This window comes from Muntiacus reevesi, chromosome 2, assembly GCF_963930625.1.
Source record: "Muntiacus reevesi chromosome 2, mMunRee1.1, whole genome shotgun sequence".
Lineage (NCBI taxonomy): Eukaryota > Metazoa > Chordata > Mammalia > Artiodactyla > Cervidae > Muntiacus > Muntiacus reevesi.
In genome coordinates this window covers 277,930,393-277,952,983 of record NC_089250.1, presented here as the reverse complement: position 1 = coordinate 277,952,983, position 22,591 = coordinate 277,930,393, and the positions used below count along the sequence as shown (strand labels likewise).

General features: G+C 61.7%; 3 protein-coding genes across 7 annotated transcripts; 2 read left to right on the top strand and 1 right to left on the bottom strand.

Moving 5' to 3' along the window:
* The first annotated feature begins 745 nt into the window (after positions 1–745).
* CDC42EP5 (CDC42 effector protein 5) lies at positions 746–6,244 on the top strand. 3 transcript variants are annotated; one of them, XM_065926836.1, is made up of 4 exons: positions 746–902; positions 1,151–1,292; positions 4,889–5,049; positions 5,713–6,244. In XM_065926836.1, the coding sequence occupies exon 4, from the start codon at positions 5,713–5,715 to the stop codon at positions 6,172–6,174; it is 462 nt and encodes a 153-aa protein (XP_065782908.1). In that variant the 5' UTR covers positions 746–902; positions 1,151–1,292; positions 4,889–5,049; the 3' UTR covers positions 6,175–6,244. The 3 variants fall into 3 exon arrangements, with proteins under 3 accessions (XP_065782908.1, XP_065782907.1, XP_065782909.1); XM_065926835.1 differs by lacking the exon at positions 4,889–5,049 and having other exon boundaries at positions 748–902; XM_065926837.1 differs by lacking the exons at positions 1,151–1,292; positions 4,889–5,049 and having other exon boundaries at positions 770–902.
* A 363-nt stretch (positions 6,245–6,607) lies between these two features.
* Positions 6,608–8,893, top strand: LENG9 (leukocyte receptor cluster member 9). 2 transcript variants are annotated; one of them, XM_065926834.1, is made up of 2 exons: positions 6,608–7,760; positions 7,815–8,893. In XM_065926834.1, the coding sequence occupies exons 1-2, from the start codon at positions 7,169–7,171 to the stop codon at positions 8,891–8,893; spliced, it is 1,671 nt and encodes a 556-aa protein (XP_065782906.1). In that variant the 5' UTR covers positions 6,608–7,168. The 2 variants fall into 2 exon arrangements, with proteins under 2 accessions (XP_065782906.1, XP_065782905.1); XM_065926833.1 differs by having other exon boundaries at positions 6,609–8,893.
* Positions 8,894–9,474: 581 nt separating this feature from the next.
* LENG8 (leukocyte receptor cluster member 8) lies at positions 9,475–19,334 on the bottom strand. 2 transcript variants are annotated; one of them, XM_065926832.1, is made up of 16 exons: positions 19,212–19,334; positions 17,474–17,566; positions 16,686–16,860; positions 16,287–16,388; positions 15,583–15,675; positions 14,559–14,811; positions 14,215–14,356; positions 13,883–14,071; positions 13,330–13,608; positions 13,108–13,248; positions 12,698–12,983; positions 12,180–12,281; positions 12,026–12,094; positions 11,797–11,926; positions 11,508–11,715; positions 9,475–10,103 (listed from the first exon to the last, which is right to left on the bottom strand). In XM_065926832.1, exons 2-16 carry the CDS (start codon positions 17,509–17,511, stop codon positions 9,941–9,943), a joined length of 2,370 nt encoding a protein of 789 aa, XP_065782904.1. In that variant the 5' UTR covers positions 17,512–17,566; positions 19,212–19,334; the 3' UTR covers positions 9,475–9,940. The 2 variants fall into 2 exon arrangements, with proteins under 2 accessions (XP_065782904.1, XP_065782903.1); XM_065926831.1 differs by having other exon boundaries at positions 9,962–11,715.
* Between the last annotated feature and the right edge of the window lie 3,257 nt (positions 19,335–22,591).

The following is a 22,591-nucleotide window of genomic DNA, read 5'->3' as shown; positions in this document are numbered from 1 at the left end:
CGTATACAGGACCCTCCCTGCTCTTGGCGGCAAAGGTGGCTCAAACGGTAAAGCGTGTGCCTGCAATGTCGGAGACAAGGGTTCGAGCCCTGGGTGGGGAAGATCCCTCACCAGTATGCTTGCCTGGAGGATCCCCAAGGACAGAGAAGCCGGGTGGGCTACAGTTCATGGGGTCGCAAAGAGTCGGACACGACTGAGCGCCTTCTCTTTCTTTCCCTCCTCTCCAGGCCCACCATCCCAGCTCACAACCGAGCCGGCCTCCTCCCCGGGGTGGGGTTCTCCCCGCACTCGCACCCTGGGGGATCGTCTCCCCACCCCCACACCCTCCCCAACCCCCCGTCACCGCTCGGCGCGGGCCCCCAGCGAGGTGACGCCCCGGCCCGGACCTTCAACTCCCCAACGCAGGCAGGGAGCCGCCCTCCTACCGCAGGTCTCACTGCCTGACCTTGTGGGTTTCTCTCTCTTCCAGGCCCCACACTCGCTCCCCCAACCGCTGCAATCTGGAAGAAATTACTCTTTCCAAACAGCCAGACTTCCCCACTTGCAGGAAATTCCAGGCTGGCAGGGGAGGGGCCGGGCTGGGGGGCCGCCCAGTCCATCCAATCCCCCACCCCCTCCGCGGTCCTTCCCCGCGCACATCCAGTCCCGGCCACTTCCCGCCCCCACACTCAGCCCGGCGGGGCCTCCGCTTTCCCGCCGCGGCTTCTTAGTCCTTAAATCCTAGAGGCCAACTTTTTTTGGGGGGTGGGGGGCAGGGGGGAATAAGGGAGACCTGGGAGGGGCCTACTGCCTTAACCCTCTCAGCCCCAGACGGGCCGAGCTGGACTGGGCGGAGACTCTGCGCCCCTCTGGGCTCCCATCATGGCCCCCGAGAGGGGCTGACGCTTCCGTTCCCGGTGCAGGTAAAGAGGGGACCCGGTGGCAGGGCCTGGCGGCGGGCGTGGGGCTCAGACTCCCGGGGCTGGTGGAGGGGAGGCCGGCGGGGTGCGGGGGGGGGGGGGTCTGGGACCCCCCTCGCGTCCTGAGGCCGAGGAGGAACTGAACTAGGAGCCAGGGCTCCCGGGACCCAGAAGGGAAGGAGGGGGCGCTGCGGGCCGGCCGCCAGGGTCGTGAGTGCCCCTCCAGGTTCCGCCTGACGGGCCCTTCGCAGGTGAGATCCCGCCCGGAGGAAGGCGGAGGGAGGCGCGGGCCTGGGACCAGGAGGCGGAGGCGGGCCCCGAACCGAGAGGAGCGGGTCCCGGGCGGTGCAGGAGCCTGAGAGCGCGCCCGCCCGGTTCGGCGAGGACCGCGAGGTAAGGGGGGCACTGGCGGCCCCGGGGTCCCCAGGCAAGTCCGGAGGGGAGCGGGGCAGACAGACGGCCGAAGGGACGGCGGCCGCTGAAGCCCGGGCCGCAGCCACGTGGCCTCAGGAAGCGCGCTCTGGAGCCCCAAGGGGGTCTGGGTGGGGTCCCGGTACCCGGTCCCCCTGGTCGCCTCTCCCATGGGGCTGAGAACCAGCCAGCCTGGATGTGGGGCGGGCTGGGGCCCGGAGAGGACGGAGCAGAGCCAGCTGTGCGTCCCCACCCCCCCTGCAGCTGGAGCCTCGGCAGGAAAGGGGGGGCGCGTGGAGGCGGGAGGCGGGGCGCGCGGGTCCAGGGTCGCGGCTCCTGCTCTCTGCCCGGCCCGAGGTCGTCACACACAACAGCCCCTCTGTGCTGAGTTGGCCCCGCCACTGGCTTTTTCCGAGCATGACCTCATTGCATCAGACACACAAGGGAGATTCGAGCCTTCTATTTCAGGGGACACCGAGGCTCGGGTAGTGGACGGACTGCTCCCCACACCCCCTCCACCCCACGCCAGCCCACCCCCGGTCCCCCCCGAGTACTCAGAACTAGTCAGGAGGAGCGGTGGCTTTCAAAAGCAGTTTCTAACTGGTTGTTCTTACCTGGAACGTAAAAAAAGAAAAGCAAACAAACAGGGTCAAGGGTGTAGGTCCCTGGCCTTGATATGAAAGCATTATTATTATTTTCCCACGGGTCTGCACGCCCTACCCTTTGGGGACCGTGAGCAATATAATACCTTCCCAACTCCGGAGTTCATCTGCCTGCGATCCAGATTCAGGCAGTATTTGTGCTGTGTGACCCACGGCCAGTTACCTCACCTCTCTGTGCCTCAAGCTGTCACCCACATCTCTAAAACCAACAGAATAGCAGAGTGCTCCCCGCAGAGGGCTGCTACCATGACTACATGAGCTCCTTCATGTGCCTGAAGGAACCCTGCCTGGCCCAGGATAAGGGCTTGGGAGACAATGTCAGCACATGAGTCCGTTCTAGGACAGCCCGTTGCAAACAGGCATTCCGACTTCCCAGTTTTCAGGGGAGCAAACTGAGGTGTGAGGTTGAGAAAGTTAGTTCCAGGTGTGTTCGGTGTTAAAAAACAAGTTGGTTTTTCTTTTTTCCCCTCCTTTTGGCTGCATGGCTTATGGGATCTTAGTTCCCTGGATCCAGGATGGGACCCAGGTCGTCCACAGTGCAAGTGCAGAGTCCGAATGACTGGACCACAGGGAATTTCCAGAGACCAAGATCTTAAGGAGCTGCTAAGTGCTGGAAAATGGCAGAGCTATCACCCTGTAGAGTGGTGGGAGGACGGGATGAGGGTAAGGTGGGGGGTGGGCAGGGAGAGGAAGCAGTGGCGGAGAGCTGTCCAGGGAGGGCCAGTGCCCGGGGCTGCCGTCAGCGGGAGGCGTACCTCTGGGCTCTGGAGGCTCGCAGAGCTCCTTCGTGACCTCGGGCAAGTCACGTACCCTCTCTGAGCATCTGTTTCCTTCTCTGGGACAGGCGAGGATAATCTAAGGTTGGACCACGGAGCACACAGCATTTTCTGTGTACTGGTTACCATGCCAAGACTTTCCCTGGGGTAATATCTCACCAATGCTTTTTTTTTTTTTTGGTTGCACTGATTGGCTAACAGGGTCTTAGTTCCCTAAACAGGGACTGAACCAGTGCCCTTGGCAGTGAAAGCTCATAGTCCTCACCACCAGACTGCCAGGGAATTCCCCCTCACTCCTTGCAAAGTGACTATGAACTATCCTATGAGTACCATTCCATTTTTGAGATGAGGAAGTGAGGTCAGAAAGGGTAAGTAATTTGCCCAAAGCAAGCCAGCAATGTGCACAGTCAGATCCAAGTCTGGGCAGCTGGCTTTCTGAGTTCTGCTTTTTTCACCTATATAATTCAAGGCAGCTCAGTGAGACGGGGGCGCTGCTAGCTCTGAGACAGATTTTTTTTTTTTTTTTAAACTGTGGATTGAGATTCGTTAATGAGCAGAGGTCAGCGTTAAAAAAGACTAACGGAATTCCCTGGTGGTCCAGTGGTTAGGACTCTGGGCTCCCACTGCAGGGGGTCTGGGTTCCATGCCTGGTTGGGGAACTAAGGTCCTGCATAGCACAGCCAAAATAATAATAATGATATATATTAGAATTGAGACTATCTAAGTGTCTAGCACGTGCTGAGTAGTCTCATTTAATAAAATGTTGTTTCCCTTATATACTAGGTGGGGTGGGGAAGGAATGGTGATTGTGTTTCAGATTGCAATTTATTTATTCACCTGGGTGGAGGTTAGGGAGTTTTGAGAAGCGCTATAGAGGTGGTCAAGCAAGACTGGTTTTTTAAGAGAAATAAATGTAAAGTGTGTGTGTGTGTTTGAGTAGGGGAGTGGACAGCCCTTAGACCACAGCCATCTATAATTATTTCAAATCCTTTGGCTTTAATTTTTCTCCACATTATCGACGGCATTTCTGAGGGTGGTGGTTACTAAAAGGACAATGCTTTGCCTGCTTCAGAGGATTTTATTAAATCTAAATTTTGTTCCACACTTTTGTTTGGGGATACCTCTCCCCCCACCCCCACCCCCAGAGCTATCACTATCAATTGACTGGTGATATTACAAATATAGTTTTCTTTGAGTGTTTCTGTGTGCCCTACAAGGAAGGTAGTGTTATTTTACCCATTTTCAGATAGAAAACAGGCCAAGCGATCACATCATTTATCTCGGTTCTTACAGTTGGCAAAGGTGGGGCTTCAATTCAAATAGAAATGTTTATTATTATTATAACAGTGACTGTTAAAACAAAAGTACAAGGTCATCAAAGTCCCTCCCAGAAGTTCCATAAAAACAGCCAAGTTCCAGGATATGGGCAAAGGTTGGCGGACATATCTCTTTACCACCAAGTCCGCATGCAGTCATGTGGCCACAGGGCACCTGGTTTATAGTTCATGAGCTGCCAGACTGGAATTTATACCATTCTTGCCATGTTTGACATAGGAAATTTTGCATTATTATTACTGTTACTCTTAGCAAGAGGTAAGATATTATGTGACTTATTTCAAAACCAGAAAATTCGACTAAAACACTGTGTAAAACGCTGTGGGCATGGGGGGGGGAGGGGGATGGTCTCAGGGGTAAAGAGTCCACCTACAAATACAGGAGATGCAGGTTTGATCCCTGGGTGGAGAAGATCCCCTGGAGGAGGAAATGGCAACCCACTCCAGGGGTCTTGCCTGGAGAATCCCATGGACAGAGGAGCCTGGCTGACTGCAGTCCATGGGTTTGTAAAGAGTCAGACACGACTGAGCGTGCATGTGGACACACACGCACACACACATACATGTGCAAGTATACAGATTTCCCAGGCCCACCCTAAACCTCCTAAATTAGAATCCTCAGGCCAGCCTACATTATGACTTTTGTGTGTCCCAGGCAAAGCTTTCATGGACATAATTATATATGTTATAATTATATTTTATGACCGCGTTGGTATAAAGACAAACACAATCCAGACATTTTGAAATAAATCAAAACACAGCATCCCTCGGCTCAGAAGGGGCTTCTGTACCTTGTGTATTGACAGGGTGGGGGGCTCCCCTCGTCCGAGAGGGTCTCCTCTGCCCTTCTCTGGGCTGTGTGAGCTCTGTTGGCCCGGAAGGTGGCGGCGGAGAAGACCCTCGCCTGTACCCGCCCTGCGCGATCTGGCGGCCAGCGGCCTCAGTTAAAGACCAGAGGTGCAGAAAGGTAATAATAATATATTAAAAACTGTGTGCGGGCCTCTAGAAGTGTGGCAGGCGCTGGGCACCGTGTCTCTTCTCCTAAAGGACAGGGGCAGCTCTGTCTTAAGGGTGGAGTGATAGTAACTCAGTTGTGTCCGGCTCTTTGTGACCCCATGGACCTTAGCCCGCCAGGCTCCTCTGTCCACGGAATTCTCCAGGCAAGAATACTGGAGTGGGTTGCCAGTCCCTTCTCCAGGTGATCTTCCCGACCCAGGAATCGAACGTTGGTCTGCTGCATTGCAGGCGGATTCTTTACTGTCTGAGCCACCCGGGGAGCCGGTCTTCAGGGCGGAGTTTCTGCCAAGTTTGGGAAGCAGTCTGCAGGCTTGGTGAAGCGTGTTTTACTCGTTCTCTGGAGTATGAAATCCTCAAACGTTAGTTCTAAGTGCAGTTAACATACAGGCAGACCTAAATTTGAGTCTGAGTTTTGAATCAAGCAGCTGTGACCTCGGGCCTCAGTTTGCCCAGCTGTAAAATTGGAGTAACCCCCCTATCCCCCACCACGGTCGTGCTGTGCGTGTCTAGAGCATCCTTTGCACCGCGGGCTAGGTCAGGGCTGGGAACGCGGCAGGCAGGCCTCGGCAGCGGCCCCTGGGGGAGGTCGTGCTAACCCGCCCCTACCCCGCAGATGCCGGTGCTGAAGCAGTTGGGCCCCGCGCAGCCCAAGAAGCGGCCGGAGCGCGGCGCCTTGTCCATCTCCGCGCCGCTCGGCGACTTCCGGCACACGCTGCACGTGGGACGCGGCGGCGACGCCTTCGGGGACACCTCGTTCCTGAGTCGCCACGGCGGCGGGCCGCCCCCCGAGCCCCGGGCACCGCCCGCGGGAGCCCCGCGCTCCGCCCCGCCGCCCGCAGTGCCGCAGGCCTCGCCGCCCGCTCTCCGCGCGCCTGCGCCCGCTGACCCGCTGCTGTCCTTCCACCTGGATTTGGGCCCCTCCATGCTGGACGCAGTGCTGGGCGTCATGGACGCGGAGCGCCCGGGCGCCGCTGCCGCCAAGCCCGACGTGGACCCCGGCCCCGGGGCGCAGCACCCCCGGGCCCGCTGCCTCGCCAACGCGGACATCGAGCCGGACGACGTCATCGGCCTGTAGGGACCCCCATTCCCTGCGCTCTTACCGCCCAGCGCCCCACTGCTTTCTACATAAACCGACAAGGTCTGTGTCCCGGGTTTCGTCTGTTCACTTTGCACGTGGGGAGCGGTAATGGGACGGGGTGACGGGGTCCCGTTGCCCCTAAGAGCCAGGAGTGTCGCGGGGAGGTTCTGGTACCTGCCGGGTGGATGAAGGTAGAAACTCGATGATCCTGGTGTAATGGCATGCGGCCCCTTTAAGAGGGCCAGGGGCGGGGCCCCGACGTGACCGCTCCCACCTCCAGGTTCTTTCAGCAAAGTGGGCCGCGCGCTGCTGCCAGCCGGACGCGGTCCCGGGCTCGGCCTGACGCCTCCTGGAGGCCGGCCGAGGGCTGTGAACCCGGGAGCTCCGCACCGCCGGTGGATCCCGCCCAGGCGGGCTGCCCTTTACCCCGGGAGCGGCCGCGCAGGAACAGTGGCCGGGAGGAGGCGTGGACCCCTAGGAAAGGGACGCCCCGAGGCGTTACCGGAGTTCGGGCTGCAAAGTTCATGCTGAGCCCGCAGGCGTCCGGTTCTCCCGCGGAGAGCGGGGCCTGGAGGGGCGTGGCAGCAGCGCAGATCCTTGGCGGGGGGGGCGGGGGGCAGCCAGGTTCTCCGGGGAGCACGAGTGCCAAGCGGCGCTTGCTAACCCTAGGGGAGCCGAGCAGCGCCTGCGAACCCTAAGGGAGCCGAGCGGCGCCTGCGAACCCTAGGGGAGCGGAGCGGCGCTGGCTACGCGCCCGGGAGAGGCGGGGCCACACGCGGTAGGGGCGTGGGCCGGGGCGGGCCCACAACAACCCGACCGCCCGCAAGTGTCGGGCTTCCCCGGGCTCGGCGCAGGGCGGGCCCGCGCGCCGGGTGCTTTCCAGGTCGGGCCGGGGCCGAAGCCGCGCCCGTGACGTCACGGCGGGCCGGGTAGGGCTGACCCCGCGAGGAGCGGCCGTGCCCGGCGAGCGCGCCCGCCATACGCTACGCCTATGGAAGCGGCCGGAGGGCCGGAGCCGCCCGCGGGGGTCCCGGTCGCGGAACCCGCGCCCTCGCCGGCCTGCCGCTTCTTCCTGGAGGGCCGCTGCCGCTTCGGCGCCCGCTGCCGCCAGCCCCACCCCGGGGCGCCGGCGCCGCCGCAGCCTAGAAGCGAGGCCGAAGGACAGGCCAAAGCCAAGAAACCCCCGCTGCGCACGGCTGAGGCCGTCATCCAGCGCATCCGCTGGGACCCGCGCCTCGACCCGGCCGACTTCTCCGTGGGCTACGTGGACCGCTTCCTGGGCGTGCGCGAGGAGCCCTTCCTTTCCTTCTGCTGGGACGAGCCGCTAGCGGCGCTCGGGCCGGGCGTTCTGGCCGTGCCGCAGCACCGGGTGCGCTACTTCCGCTTCCGCGGCCGCCTGGTTTGGGACCGCGCCTCACGCACCGACCTCGTCTTTGGCTCGGGCTTGGCGGCCGGCCGTGGGCCCACCATCCTGGACGCGCTCGACGGCGAGGACGCGCACGAAGCCGGAGGTGAGCGCGACGGCGAGGACGCGCGCCGACACGGGGACGCGCACGACGGCGGGGACGCGCACGGAGTCGGACGTGAGAGCGACAGCGAGGACGCGCGCCGGCACGGGGCCGCGCACGGAGTCGGAGGTGAGAGCGACGGCGTGGACGTGCACCGACCCGGGGACGTGCACGACGGCAGAGACCGGGGCGGGGACGCGCACGGGAACGGGGATGAGAGTGACGGCGAAGATGCCAACTCAGTCGGAGATGCGCTCGGCGATGAGGATACGGACGGGACCGGAGGCGCACTGGACGGCGCAGCTGCCACCCGCCTTGGCACCGATGCGGGGGTGCCCGTACAGCCAGCCCAGACGCGACTCCGGGCAGCCTTGGCCTCGGACGGGGGAAGCCCCGAAGCTGGGTGCCTGACGCTGGCAGGCGCATTAGCGAGGACTCAGGAGCGGGAGTCGGCGGACCCTGGAGGCCACGCTTCCCCATGGATGGCGCCAGGAAGGGCACTGCAGTCAGCTGCCGCCGCCGCCAGGGCCGTGAAGACCCGGGGAGGGAAGCCCTCGGAAGACCTCTCTGAGATGGGAACGGAGTGGGGTCCCGGGGTCTGGCCTGTGGACCAAGGAGCGGCCGGGGCCGTGGGCCCTCGCCACCCCCGCCCCACGCACTTTGTGGCGCTCATGGTTACGGAGCCTGAGCTGTGGGCCCAGGTGGCCAAGGTGCAGGAAGACCTGGTACGAGACGCACCAGCTTGCGCGGCCTTCACCGTGCCGGCTGAGGCCCTGCACCTGACCCTGGCCCTGCTGAGGCTGGCGGGCCCCGGGGAGGCAGCGGCCGCTGTCACTGCGCTCAGACACGCGCTCTCGGACCCCGGGCTTGCGATCCCTCCGAGGCTGAGGTTCGGTCGCCTGGTGCGCCTGGGCTCCCATGTGCTTTGCGCTCCCCCGTCCCCACCGCTGGAGAGCCTGGCCCAGAGGCTGAGCCAGAGGCTGGAGGCCGAGGGGTTGAGAGTGCTGCAGCCCCTTGGGGGGATACGCCCCCACCTCACCCTGGCCAAGGTGCCCCAGGGCACCCAAGTCTGCCTCCCCGAGGTCAGCCCGCGGCAGGAGCTGGGGAGCCAGCCCCTGGGGACACTGTGGCTGTGCCGCGTGGGCAGGGCCGGGGCCACCTACCAGGCCGTGGCCGAGCTCCCCCTGGGAGGTCAACCCCAGAAATAAGGGCCCGGCCCCAAAGACAAAACGGGCACGCGGCTTTTCTCTCTCTCTCTTTAATTTTGGTTTCTCTCAAGCTTCCAAGTGGTGCTCAACGCTCCAAGGAAAGAATGAAGGAAGGAAAGGGGGGGAGGGGGAGAGGGAGGCAGAGGAGGACATCTGCAAGAGAAGCAGCCTGACAGTCCAGCTGTTCGCAACTCATCGCGCCCTCCAGTTACATGGCAGAAGAGGGAGGGAGACGGAAAAGAAAAGGGGAGGAAGAAAAATAACTTAAATAAACACACACAAAAAGAAAAGAGAAGGAAACATGACGTGAGCTGGTGATCCATGAGGCGGGGAGGGAGGGTAACCGCTTTACCTGTGCTGAACCGAGGGAAGAGTGCGAGGAGGGGGAAGACGGGGCAGGGGAGACACGGGGGAGGGGGACACGGAGACAACTCAATACAACTGCAGACGAGGCGGCCCGGCCGGCGAGGTCCCGCGGCGGCCTCCGGGTCCTCAGTGTGGCGGCGGCGTGGCGGGTGGCGGCGGCGGCGGCTTCTGGGCTCGGGGGCCGAGGGCAGGGCACAGTCTCTACGCGGCTCCCCTCGCCCAAAAAACTGAGGCCCCGGAGGGCTGGCAACAAGAGTCTGTGGAGCGGCGGGCGGGCGGCGGGCGGCGGGCGTGCCCCCGCCGTGGGCTGGCGCGGGCGGAGCGGCCTGTCTTCTTGCCCTGCCCCCCGGCATGGGACGGGCCAGGGTGCTGGGTCGGTACCGGAGTACGAGCTCGAGAGAGAGAGAGAAAAAACACTGAGACAGCATTAGTGGAGGGCCAGACGGACAGACCAGCCTACAGACCACACCCCCGGCCCTCCGCTGCCCACCCCCTCCTTCCCCAGCTCGACCCTGAGGCCAAAAATAAAAACGTAGAAAAATCTCTGTACAGACTCCCCGGTGGGAAAGCGGGGGCAGGGACGAGGGCTCTTCCTGGAGCCCTCTCCCGCGAATTAATTTACAGCCCAGTCCATGGCTCAAGGGCACGGCCTGCGGCCCCCCGCCCCCGCGGCGCTGGTGCTCAGAAGGCCGGCAGCTGCGCCAGGCTGAGGCGGCAGTCGATGCTGGAGTTGTCCGGGCCCGTGTAGGCCAGGCCCAGGGGCTCCAGGAAGGCCCGGCAGGCGGCCTCGCCCTCGAAGGCCAGCTCGGCCTGCAGGTAGGAGACGGGCAGCGCTGGGCGGAAGCTACGGAGACAAGAGGAGAAGGTGATGAGGCGGCGGTGGACGTGGGAGGGGCCCACGGGCAGGGAGGGCGCGCCCCCATTCGGGCGCCCTAGAGGCTTCCTCAGCGCGTTACCTGCCAGCCCCGCTCCCACCCGCAGCCTCCCCACCTCAGCGGCTCGGGGGGGCCCGGGGTGGGGTCGGGACCCCAGCCCCGGCTGCGCCCCCCCTCGCCCTCACTTACCTGAGCGGGGACAGGAGGAGGGGGTGGGAGGGAAGGGCCAGCTGGCTCCTCTGCTGGCTGGGGGCCTGCGCAGACCCTCACAAGAGGGCCCACCGCGGCCGGGGGGAGGGCGGGGGATGGCTGCTGACCCTATCTGGGGACCACCCTTCCTGCTGCCTCACCCTGGTCAGAGGCGGCTGGGCCTGTGCGGGCCAGCAGCGCTGTGCGTGCGCCCTCTCAGCAGCGGGCCCTCCCAGCTGAACGCACCTAGGAGCATGGCTCCAGGGCACGGCCACTAAGGGCGCACTGGTGGGGGACATGGGACCCCTCCTGCCTGGCCGTCTGCGGGACTGGCCCTGGGACGGGGGCGGTCTCTGCCAAAGACGCAGGCCCCTTCAGACACTGGCCCTCGGCGCTCTGGGCGGGCAGCAGCCACGCCCTGCCCCCTCCGCAGAGTCCGCCCCACTGCCTGTCTTTCCGTGGCCCCACCCTCTACCTCACCCGTCAACGCTCCTGACCCACACTGCAGCCCACAAGGACCCTGCTAACCTCCGGTGGGTGTCGTCCCCACCCAGACCGCGCCCCGTGACTCCCGAGGCCCCGGGACCTCTAAGCAGGGCTTGGCAGCTAAGCAGGAGGTGGCCCTGCCGGGGGTGACCTGGGCACTGCGGGACGCTCAGCGCATCGCCGGCCTCCAGCCCTAGAAGCCAGGCGACCCTGGCTGTGACAAAAGAAGGGGTGTCCTGAGCCCACCTGGGGCGCCTCCATCCTGACAGATGCGAGCACACCGTCACCCAGGGCAGAGAGCACCCTCTTTGGGGGCCGTCAGGCCTCGCTTTCCCGTGACACTCGTCCCTACACTCATCTGAGCCCTCACGAGGGCGCGAGGCCCAGTCCCTGAGGCCACAGGCGACGAGGGCAGGGACGGCTCTGAAGGCTGCCCCACCGGGGCGCTCAGCCTCATGAGGGCCGGGGAGGTGGGAGGCCTCGGAGGAAGGGGGCCTGGACAAGGAGTCGATGCGGGGGGTGCAGGCTGCCTTGAGCAGAGAGCGGCAGGAGGGCAGGGGACGGCTGTGCAGAGGGGGCGGGTCCAGACGAGGGCGGAGCGCACAGGTTGGGGAGGAGACAAGGTGGCCGCGGCCTGGGCGGGGCCTGAGGCCGGGGCGGAGGGGCGGAGGGCCGGGGCGGAGCGCAGCTTTACATACGTTTTGATCATTGCCTTGAGCGCAGCCTTGCGCTCACGGTCTGCAAACTTGTCCACGAGGTAGCCGGACATGCAGGGCGCATGAGCGTAGAGCCGGAAAAAGCGGTGGTAGTTGCCCAGAGCCCAGGCGGCCCTGAGCGCCAGCGCGTGGGCCACGCAAGGGTCCGCCTTCAGCTCCCGGGTCAGGTATGCCAGCTCCGTGGTGATGTCTGCGGCCAGAGACACGGGGTCAGGGGGTGGGGGGCCGCGTTAGGGGCCCGGGGCCGCGGTCCCGCGGGGCTGCGCCTCACCTCCCGAGTTCTTAGTGAAGATGTAGTAGAGGATCCGGTAGGCGGTGAACTCGCCCACGTTGCCCGGCAGGTTCTCGGCGTACAGCGACTTGAGCTGCGTCTGGCACTGGTTGAACTCTTCGTGGTCCCCCTGGAGGGCAGGGCGTGAGGGGGCAGAGTGAGGCCCGAACGGCTGGGCGAGGGGACGGCTGGAAGCCCGGGGCGGGGTGGGGCCCTGCGCGCCCCTCACCTTCTCCAGAGCGATGCGCGCGTGGGTCTCGTACACCTCCACCGTGAACTCGGTGCGCACACCCTGCACCTGGTGGCGAGGGAGCGGGCGTCACAGCAGAGCCGGCATCACGCATCGGCCTCCTCCCCGGTCCCCTCCCCGGCCCCCACCTCACCGTGAGGTCCTGCCGGATGGACTTCATCTGTTCGCAGGCAAAAGCGTAGTCCTGCTTCTCCTTCCAGTGGGACTTGACCATGCACAGCGACTTCTTCAGAACCTGGGACAGGTGAAGTAAGGCTCAGTGTGACCTGGGCAGAACCAGCCAGAAGGGCTAACACCCGCCGGGGGCCCACGGACTTGAGTCCCAAAGTGGGGGCTCCAACATCAGACCCTCAGTGACTGCCTGTCAACATTAGAAACAAGGACCGCAAACAGTAAGAGCGCTCCCAGCCTCAGCCTCCGGCACCCGCGCCCTGGGAGGGCCTCGGGGATGCGCCAGGTCTCACAGGCACCGGCCTGGGACACGGGCCGCCGCCGCCTCAGTAGGGACAGAGGCTCGGGGCCGTCCCCGCCTCCCAGACTCTCTCGAATGCAAGGTCTGGGTCGGCACCCCTCCGTGCGCCAGCCCCCTGCCCATCACCGCCCCTCCCCGCCCAGCCTCCCCGAGGCGCCGCCCCCACGCCGGGCGCTCACCGGCACCGGGCGCACGGTGGACGGGTCGGGAGCACAGGTGAGGCGCAGGTAGTGCTTGGTGACGTCCAGGCAGGTGCCCACGATCTGCAGCTCCTGCCAGTCGGGGTCGGCCGTGCCACCCTCCAGGCTGCCCACCTGCAGCACCAGGGGCTCCAGGCGCAGGCGGCGCGAGTGTCCGTGCTGGAAGCGCGCCGCCCGCTTCTGTTTCTTCAGCTCGCGCTCCGGCTCCTCGCACTCCAGGGCCGCCAGCTTCTTGCGGCTGCGCTTGGTGGGCGCCAGGTCGTGCCTGGGGAACGTGGTGGGGGGGCGTGAGGGGGCGTGGCACTGCCCTCTCCAACGCTCTCGAGACACAGCCCTCTTCCTCCCAGGACCCCCGAACCGACCCCTCCCGCTGTCAGCCCAAGGCTCACCTCTTGCCCCGCTGTGCCCGGCCCCGGCCCCGGTCCATGTGGGCCCCCCGGCCTCCCCGGCCCTTCGGGGGTGGGTTCCTGCGGCCCACAGGATGACACTCGTTGCCTGAGCAGGAACTCTCAGAATCCGAGTGCGAGTCGCTGCCGGAGGGAGGGGCGGGAAGGTGAGGCCTGGCCCGGCCCCCGGTGGGCCCCCCGCCGCCCACCCGGGGACCCCCGCACCTGCGGCGGAAGTGGCGGGTGGGGGAGCGGGAGGAGGAGCGGGAGCGGGAGTCGGTGCTGGAGGAGGAGCTGTGGTCCTTCATGAAGACGTTGCGGTTGCCGAACTTGGCAAAGCTGCTGCCCCGGGCTCGGCCGGCACCTCCAGCCCCCGGCGTCCCTCGCTGGGACTGGGCACCCCCACCCCTGGTCGCGGAGGCTGCCCCCCTGGGAGGATGGAGGGTGCTGGGCGCCTCCCACCGCTTCTTCTTTGGGCTCTCGGCCACAGGCTCCCGAGTCAGCCTGAGGACACAGCAGAGCAGAGCATCACGGCCTGGCATCCCCCGCCCCGGGGACGCGCTCAGGAGGAGGCACCTCCCCAGGCATCAGACGCGGCTAACGCGGTGCAGAAAGGGGAGGTACTCTGAGCTGTTGAATAACACGTCCCCCAGCTCGCACCCCCAGGGATTCCGGCCCCAGCCAACTGCCCCTCCGGGACCCAACCCTCCTGCCCACCTCTCTGCGGGGCTCCCTTCAGCCCTAGGCCCCCCGTGTCTTCCCCCCCCCCCCGACTCACCCGGGCAGGGGCTCGCGGCTCCAGTCGATGGTGTAGGCCGAGCCGTCCTGTAGCCGCGCCTGCAGCACCTCCTTGAGCAGCTTCTCCGTGCGGTCCTTGTCCTCCTCCGACTCACAGGCCGTGAAGCAGCGCTCCACGTACTCCTTCATGTCCTGCGGCCAGTCGTCCGGCTTCCCAGACAGGTTCCCCCTGGCGGGGCGGGCATGCACAGCCGGTTTCGGAGCAGCCCCCATACCTGGGCCAGGACCTCGTCAGCGCCCCCCTAACACCCAGGGAGCCCACGGGAGAGAGGGAGTACCGTCTGCTTTCTCAGGGACGGGGCGGGTGGTCACCTGTGGTTCTGGGCTTTCTCGGGGTTGGGCTGGGGGCCGAAGCTGCTGTGCTGGCCCTCCGTGGTGGAGCTGAAGTTCTGGTTTGTGACGGGAAAGGGCCGTTTCTGGATGTTGAACTTGAGTCCCCCAGTCCCAGGGGCTGCTGTGAGGGCAGGAAAAGCTGGGGTCAGCTGGCCCCGCCCCACGGAACCGGGCACCTGAGCTCAGGAGACCCGCCCCCTTCCCGCGCAGCCACACCCACAGCCTGGGCGGTGCCAACAGCAGAAGAGAGGTCAGAGCCCTGCCTGCCTCGCAGCAGTGAGGACCCCGCCCTGTGCCCCCGCTGCCCACCCCGAGGTGCTCACGTTTCATGCGATTCCACAGCTGCTGGCCCTTCTTGGGCTTGGCAGGCTCACTGTAGGTGTGCTGCGCGTAGGCCTGACCCGACGCGGGTCCCGCCTGGCTGTGCTGGGTGGCGGGGGCTGTCCCAGTCTGGGGGCCGCTGCTCAGAGGATGGGCACCGTGTGGGGGGTTGGCGGGCTGGGGGGGCTGGGCCGCAGGCAGCTGCTGAGGGGGCGCCTGGTAGGGCATGCCTTCGTCCATGCCAGGGACGGGGGGCTGTGGGGGAAGCGGGCGCTGAGGGCGGAGAGGGCGCTCCGGGCCGGCCCTCGCTCCGGTTTCCACCGTCACATCCCGCAGTATGCAGCTCTCCCCACACCGACCTCAGAGCGACCCTCTGGTGCGGACTCAGCCACCACCGCCACCCTGCTGACCGCCAGGGGCCCGGGCTCGGCCCCGGGCTGCTTGCCCAAGGCTCCCAGCTGCCCGCATTTACAGCACTGCAGTCCCCTCTCTGAGAGCTGCCCCGGTGGCAGGTGACCCTAAACGCATTAATGCTCTCTGTTTGTTTCTCAAGCTGGGTGGCAGATGGAAGTCCATTCGTTTTACTTTTAAAAAAAATTACCTGTTATTTTATATATTTTAAAAGTATGTTACATCTTTATGTCGTTCACGTTAAAAATAAAGAATATGATGATTGCTTTGCTGTTCCAGGTACCAGATAAGTTTCCAGAAAAGAATAATGGGGTTTAAAATCTTTTCAGCAAGACTATTCCACATGAAGTAGTCCTAAGTCCTGCTTCCCAGTCTACCAGCTCAACTTCCGGGAGTGTGAACAGCATAAACCATCCCCACCCTGGGCAGCGCCTCCCCCAGTGCTGACTGCCTGGGCACAGGTGACATGCTGTCAAGACGCATGCGTGGTGCACACAAGTGTAGGAGCCCTCCCACCAGACGGGAAACCCAGGCCCACCCACCGCCCCAGCCCGGGCCCCGCCTCCCTCCCACCACACCCGGCCTGGCCGGCCCCAGGGCTGGGCAGGGCGTTACCTGGCTCAGAGGCCCCTGGTGCTGCGGCGCGGCTGAGCCATAGGAGCTGGCCATGCTGTACTGGGAGGGGGAGCCGTAGCTCTGGTACACACTCTGCCGGGGCAAGGAAGGAAGGGGTCAGCAGCCGGCCCACTCCTTCCAGGGAGGGGGGCCTGGCCCTGGCCCTGGCCCTGCTCTCTCCCAGCCCTCAGCGGCAATCCGCCACTGACCTCTCACCCCTCTCCTCTCTACCTCATAAATGCACCAAACTGACTCACGCTACAGGTTAGGAGGTAAGATGAAAACCTCCCTCTGTCCCACATCTCACCGTGTTCAACAGCTATCTCCTGAGCGCTACCCCGTCTAAACACTACAACAGAACAACCATACACACAGAAACCCAGTGCCGATGAAGTCAGCTGCAGCCACGTAACACCCCCCCAGTAAGCGCAGAAAGAAGGCGAAGCAGAGAAGCCGAGTGGCAGGCAGGGTGGGCGGCGGGCTGCTGCTCTGAGGAGGCCTGGCTGGGCAGCCCTCCGCAAAGGGCATAGGGACAAGGAAGAGGGCAGGGAGTGGGGCGCGGAGACGGAGGCGGCTCTGTGGCGATATGAGCACTGTTCGAGGGGTGGGGGTGCGGACGGCCCCGAGCCAGGGGAGGGCCCCAGCTGTCAGCCCTGCTGTGGTCGGTCCATCAGTGGCCCGGAGCCCCCCAGCCAGGCACTCACCACCGGATAGTAGTAGCTGTAGGGGTAGGCGTAGTTGTACTGCTGGTACCACTGGTAGTACTGCTGCTGCTGCAGGGCCGAGGCCTCTGCCTGCGACACGTACTGTGGGCAGAGGGTGGCGGGCCTGAGGGCGGCAGGCGGGAGCCCCGCTTCCCGGGAGCTAACTGCTCAGGGACGGAGCCGGGTCCGCACCTCTCCATGGAGAGCCACCCCCTCAGCCATTCCCCCAGGCCCCTCCCCCTCCTCAGGCTGGCCCTAGACTCCTCCAGGAGACAGCCCGAGCACCCCCACTCAAGGGCTCCGGGAGCATCTTCAGAGCGCCCTGCCCAGGGGATCCCAGAGGACACCACTGTGCTCCCGCCCCGCTCAGGGTTCCCGTCCCGCGGGGACCTCTCTCACCTGTGCACTGGCCACAGGCCCATTGCTGCTGGCCTTGGCGGAACTGCCGGCGGCTCCCGCTTTGCTGATGCTGGCCAGGGCCTGGCGGGCCTTCTCCCACTCTGGGTTCTCGTGCATGGGAGTCTCCATGCCGTTCTCTCTGCCTGCCCCGGCCACCACGCTGTACTGAGAGGACCTGCAGGAGGAGCACGTGGAGTCACCCCCGCTCCCAGCACGGACACTGGGCAGGACGGAGGCCAGCAAACGCCAGGGCTGGAATCCCACAGCCTCAGTCTAAGCTGAGAGGTGCTGACAGCGCCTGCTCACAGCTCTCCGCGAGCCGTGAAGGCCACTGCCTGCCTAAGGCGCTTCAACAGATACCCGCTACATACAGCTGCTAACAGTCAAGCAAAAAGATGCCCAGTGTCCACAGAACTTAAGACCTGGGGCCAAGCGGGCCTAAATGTTTTAGGAACCCACAAGTTGTGTCTGATAACACCTCAGTCAGAAAGTTCATCACCACACTGTTTTGGAAAAAATAAGGAACAAAAAAAACAATAAACTGAGTATGAAGTGTTAGAGGCTGCCCCTTTAATCACAGTTGATGGACCGAGTCATCAGTGTTTTGTGACTCAAGCACTGTACTGTGAATGATGAAAGCTCACACAAGCGCCTCACCCCCAGCCCAAGCACAGGGACCACAGCATCATGCCCCCCATGCTGCGTGAGGGCCCACCCAGAGCCCAACACTGGGCCTTGCCCCCTCTCACCGCCCCCCACACCCATGCCATCCCTCCAGCCCGACTAACCAATCTGTGCTGCGCTGATCACCCACGTTGGCCGCCATCTGCACCCTGGGGTGTAAGGGGTGAACCTCGGGAGCCAGAATGCTTTTTCACTGTCTGCAAGGCAAAAAATGAATTAGGGAGAATCAAGGAGGAGCAAGAAACATGTCACAAACCAGCAAAGAGAAGCAGATGACTCACAAGAAGCCAGAGAAGGAAGGAGCCAGTGGGGTAAACAGCCTGAAGAGAACAAATAATTGGGCTACAGTCCCAGGGAAAGACCCTGGCCGCCCCCTGCAGCGCTCTAGATGAAAATGAAGGATCTGAAAGCAAAAAAGTTGAAAGAAATTTCCCAAAGAGAAAAAGAAGGATCTGCAACCCAAATGAAGAAAGGGAAAGGTTCAAGGGAAACCATGAGACAGATTGGAGGAGGGTCCCAGGGCGGGAGGGGGGACCTCAGGCAAGGGGTACGGAGGAAGCGCTAATGAACAAGGTCTGAGTGAAGCTTAAGGCTGGAAAAGGCTTCTGAAAAAAAGCCTGTAAAGAGGGATGTGTTTGAGGGAGTCTGGAGAGAAGAGGAGAAAACACTGGAGAACGGAGAAACCTGGAAGGAAATGGGGATTTCTGCAAGTTACTCCTGGAGCCAGGAGAAGGCAAAGAGAAGAGCCCTCAAGTAAAGAAATGAGTTCTTAGAAAACTCTTAAAGAGACTAATTTCCGGAAGGTCCCCTAAGGACAGAGAAAACTCTTACACGGGAGGTTCCTAGAAACAGCAGTAGGTCGGGAGAAGAGCCATCAAATCCTCTTGGCTGGGGGTCTGGACAGAAAGTTTTGCGGGTGCCCGAAAAGACCCCTAACATTGTTAGGGACTTAAGTGCGGGAGGGGGAGGACTGCAAGAAAGTGAAGGAGTGCCCTGGGGGCGAAGACTGGGTGGGAGGGACCCAGACTCGAGGGGATAACTGAGAAGGATGGGTGTGCCCCAAAGCAGGTCCCGCTGGGGAACCCGTAAGTCCTACAAGTGGGGTGACAGGAACAGGAGTCTGGAGCCGGGAAAAGTCCTAAAGAAGAAAGGGTCTCAGAGAAGCGACGGAACGGGGGTGAGCGAAAGGGGGGGGGGGGGCGCGGAGGTCAGCGGTCCCGAGAGGTTGGGGAGGGTTGAGGGGGACCCCACACAGGAAGACTTAGGGTAAGGTCTGGTGCAACTCGGGAGAGAGGTTTCCGGGCAGGTCTGAAGGGAAGAAAGGAGACGCGGATGCGAGCGGGGCACCTGGCCGTCCCACGAGCCCAGAGAAAGTAAACAAGGACGCCGGGCGGAGGAATAGCCAGCCCGGATCCCGATCCCAGCCATCGGCCCCGGAGCCACCGCCCCGGCCGCGCCGCGCCGCGCCTGCGCACCACGTCCCGGGGAGCGCGGCGAGGCGGCGAAGAGCAAGGGGGCCCGTCGCCCGGGGCAACGCGGTCCTCCGGTGGAATCGCCGGGTCAATGGGAGTTGAAGGGGTGCTCGGGGCCCAGGAATTCCGAGCGCGGAGGCGGGGAGCGGCGCCCAAGGGCGCAGGCGCGAGGGTGCGCGGCCGCCCGCCCCGCTCCCCACGCGCAGGCGCACTGGCGGCCCGCGCCCCCGCCACACCCTGTCGTCGCTCGCGCGCGGCGTCCGTTGGTGCGACGGCCGCCAAGGCCTCGGGGGCCGCGGGGCGGAAGACCAGAAGGAAACGCCGTCTCCGCCCGCCCGCCCGCCCGGCCGCCCCCACTCGGCACACCCACCTCGGCCGTACGACCCCGGGACTCGTCAGCGGCGGTTCCAGGCGACAGCAACAGGGCTCCGCGACTGCCCTCGACCTGGCTGGCTCCTGTCTTTAAGTTTCGACGTTCGGACCGCGGCGTCTTGACGTCACGCCGATGCTTCGCCCCGCCTCCCGTCACCGCGGGGAGCCAATAGACGCCGCGAACTTGGTTAGAACCTGCCCTCCTGTGACGCAACCATGGGGAGGGGGGGTGAGCGTTTTAAGACTAGGCGGAAGTAGGGATGTGGACGGTGGCCCTGAGGGGACACGCTCGGTAGAGGGCTCGGGCCCCGCGCCCTCCCGTGCATCCTCGTTTTGACCCAGCTGGTGGCAGACATTACTATTTCTAGGTGTAAATCGGTGTGCTGAGTAGTTCTGAGAGTTCTCACCGCGCAGTGATGTGGGACGATGGACCCAAAGAAGGCCTGAGAACAGCCTCGGGCCGGAAAGAGGAACTTCCTAGGAAATGAAACTGGAAGGGTGCCCCTGGCCGAGACTACGAAGTGTGCAAACACAGGGGCGGGAAGCATGCGTAGCTTGGGGATTGCGGCGGTGGCTCTGGAATAGAAATGAGGGGTCCTGGCGTCAAGAAAGGTCTGTAGGGAGGGGGGATCGTGATTCGGAATACATGTAAATCCATAGCTGATTCATGTCAATGTATCACAAAAATCACTACATTGTAATTAGCCTCCAACTAATAAAAATAAATGAAAAAAAAAAAAGAAAGGTCTGTAGATGTTTGCGGGTAGCAGGTCCTGAAAGGCCACCCTTGTCCGGCTGAAGAATTGGGACCCTCCCGTTTAAAGAGGGCTTTCCCGGTGGCGCTACTGGTAAAGAACCTGTCTGCCAATGCAGGATACACAAGAGACACAGGTTTGATTCCTGGGTCAGGGAAGATTCCCTGGAGGAAGGCATAGTTACCCACTCCAGTAGTCTTGCCTGGAGAATCCCATGGACAGAGAACGCCAGAGAGCTGCAGTCCATGGTAGACTGTTTGAAAGAGTCGGACACGACTGAAACGACTTGACACACACACGCACAATTTAAAAAGGCCCGTCTAGATTCCTTGCAAGTAATCTTTTCAGTAATCCTGTTCCCACCCACGATTCTGAATGATAGAATTATCCACTGCAGTTCACGGACGGGTCACTGTAGTTGCAGTAGGTGGTATTTACGAAGCAGCGATTTCTTTCCGATTTTCTGTTCTTAAAAACTTTTCTGTTGATAATTGCGTGTCATTTTGTTAGTATTAGCACAGTTGATCTTTTTTTTTTTTTTTTAATCCCTTCACTTTTTAAATTAAAATTTTCGTTTTAGAGCAATTTTAGGCTTACAATAAATGTTGCAAAGATAATTCACAGTCCTGCCTACCCTAGTTTCCCTGCAATGCTGTAGTATGCTTGTTTAAGACACCAACGTTGGCACAATATTGTTAACTGCAGACTTTGTTTGAATTTCACCACTTTGCCCAGAAAATGAAAATAAATTTAACTTTTGTTAAAGTTAGACCAAAATGGTTTTTTTCCTTGATTAGGACTGCATCCTGCAGGCTCCTCTGTCCATGGAATTCTCCAGGCACAAATACCAGAGTGAGTAGCCATTCTCTTCTCCAGGGGAGATCACACCTGGGTCTCCTGCATTACAGGGAGTCTCTTAACCATCTGAGCCACCAGGCTTCCCAGTTAATTATGACTCCCAGGAAATCAAGCAGCGTGAATCTCAAAGTACTCTGTGAATGTCCAACACATCCAGGAGCATCGGCTTCTGAACACAGACTCAGAGGCACTAGAGGGCAGCATTTGAGAGCAAAGCGGCTAGAAAAGCCTTCAGGCCAACCCCCAGGCACCAAACAGCTCGCAGTCATGAGAGTGACCTGCGGGTGGGCCCTGGTGTCCCTCTTTGGAAACCATGGTCCATTTCTCTTTCCCAGCTTCAGGCCCACACGTCAAGGGCTTTCTTGACCATTCCTTGCAGTGCACAAGATGGAAATGATTAGCAAGCATTGAGCAGTCCCCCCATGGCAGGCCCCACATTGGGCGTCTGGTGCTCTGCGCCAACAGGCCTTGACCTGAAACCCTTCGGGCTTTTGCCAAGAGAGAACATTTGGTTTATTTTCCACAGAGGACATGACCCTCAGTACCCTGGTCAGCATCAGGAGTAACCCCATCAGTGTTCCCACAGAGACATGGATGGACATTCACACCAGACAGGCAACTTCTGGTTTAGTTGCTCAGTTGTGTCCAACTCTTTTGCGACCCCATGGACTGTATAGTCCAGGCTCCTCTGTCCATGGGATTCTCCAGGCAAGAATACTGGAGCAGGTAGCCATGCCCTCCTCCGGGGGATCTTCCTGACACAGGGATCAAACCCAGGTCTCCTGCACTGCAGGCAGATTCTTTACCACTGAGCCACCGGAGACGCCCAGTTTCAAAGTGCACTTCCTAATCATCAGGGTTTGAATGCCTTTTAGTCTGTCCCCTGGTGTTGGGATTTTCATTTTGTTGAGTGGTCTTCTCCTTTGCTTATTTTTATGTTGGGTGGTCTTTTTCTTGATCTGTGGATGTAACTTTGCAGCTTATATGTATGTATTAAGAATTATCTATTTCATTGTTGTTGCTGTTTTAATTTCCCCCCTGGATTTTATGGTATTTTTCTCATTCCACAATTTGTCAAATGAGTTATTTTTTCATTTCTGTCTTCAGGATATCTCACTGAAAGCCCTCCCCCTCCAACCAGGAGATACAACAGTCTACTCCTTTTTCTTGAAATACTTCTGTCCCCTTGTGATGTGCTAGCTTAGTCACCCAGTCGTGCCTGACTCTGCAACACCATGGACTGTAGCTCGCCAGGCTCCTCTGTCCATGGGATTCTCCAGGCAAGAGTACTGGAGTGGGTTGCCATGCCCTCCTCCAGGGGATCTTCCAGATCCAAGGATGGAACTCAGGTCTCCCACATTGCAGGCGGATTCTTCACCATCTGAGCCACCAGGGAAGCCCCTTACTCGTCTGCATTTGGATTTTTTTGCCCATATTGTATGCAGACTGTTTTCTTCCAGATGGAAAGCTAATCATATCAGCATTCCTTTGAAACCAGTATTTTTGCCCTGACTTGAAATCTGTCTTCTGTCATACACACACACACTCTGAGATCTATTTCTAGACTGTCTTCTGTTCCAGGGATCTTCGTCTCTTCCTGTGTCAGTACATGTGTGCTGCTTTAGATCAGGGGCCAGGGGAGGGGGGACTTTTTTTTTTTTTGTAAAGAAAGTGGTGCAGCATCGGGATGAGAGCAGAAACACCTGGGGGCCAGGAAGCCAGCTGGGAGCAGAGGTGATGGGCTCTGCCCACCCCCACCCCCAAC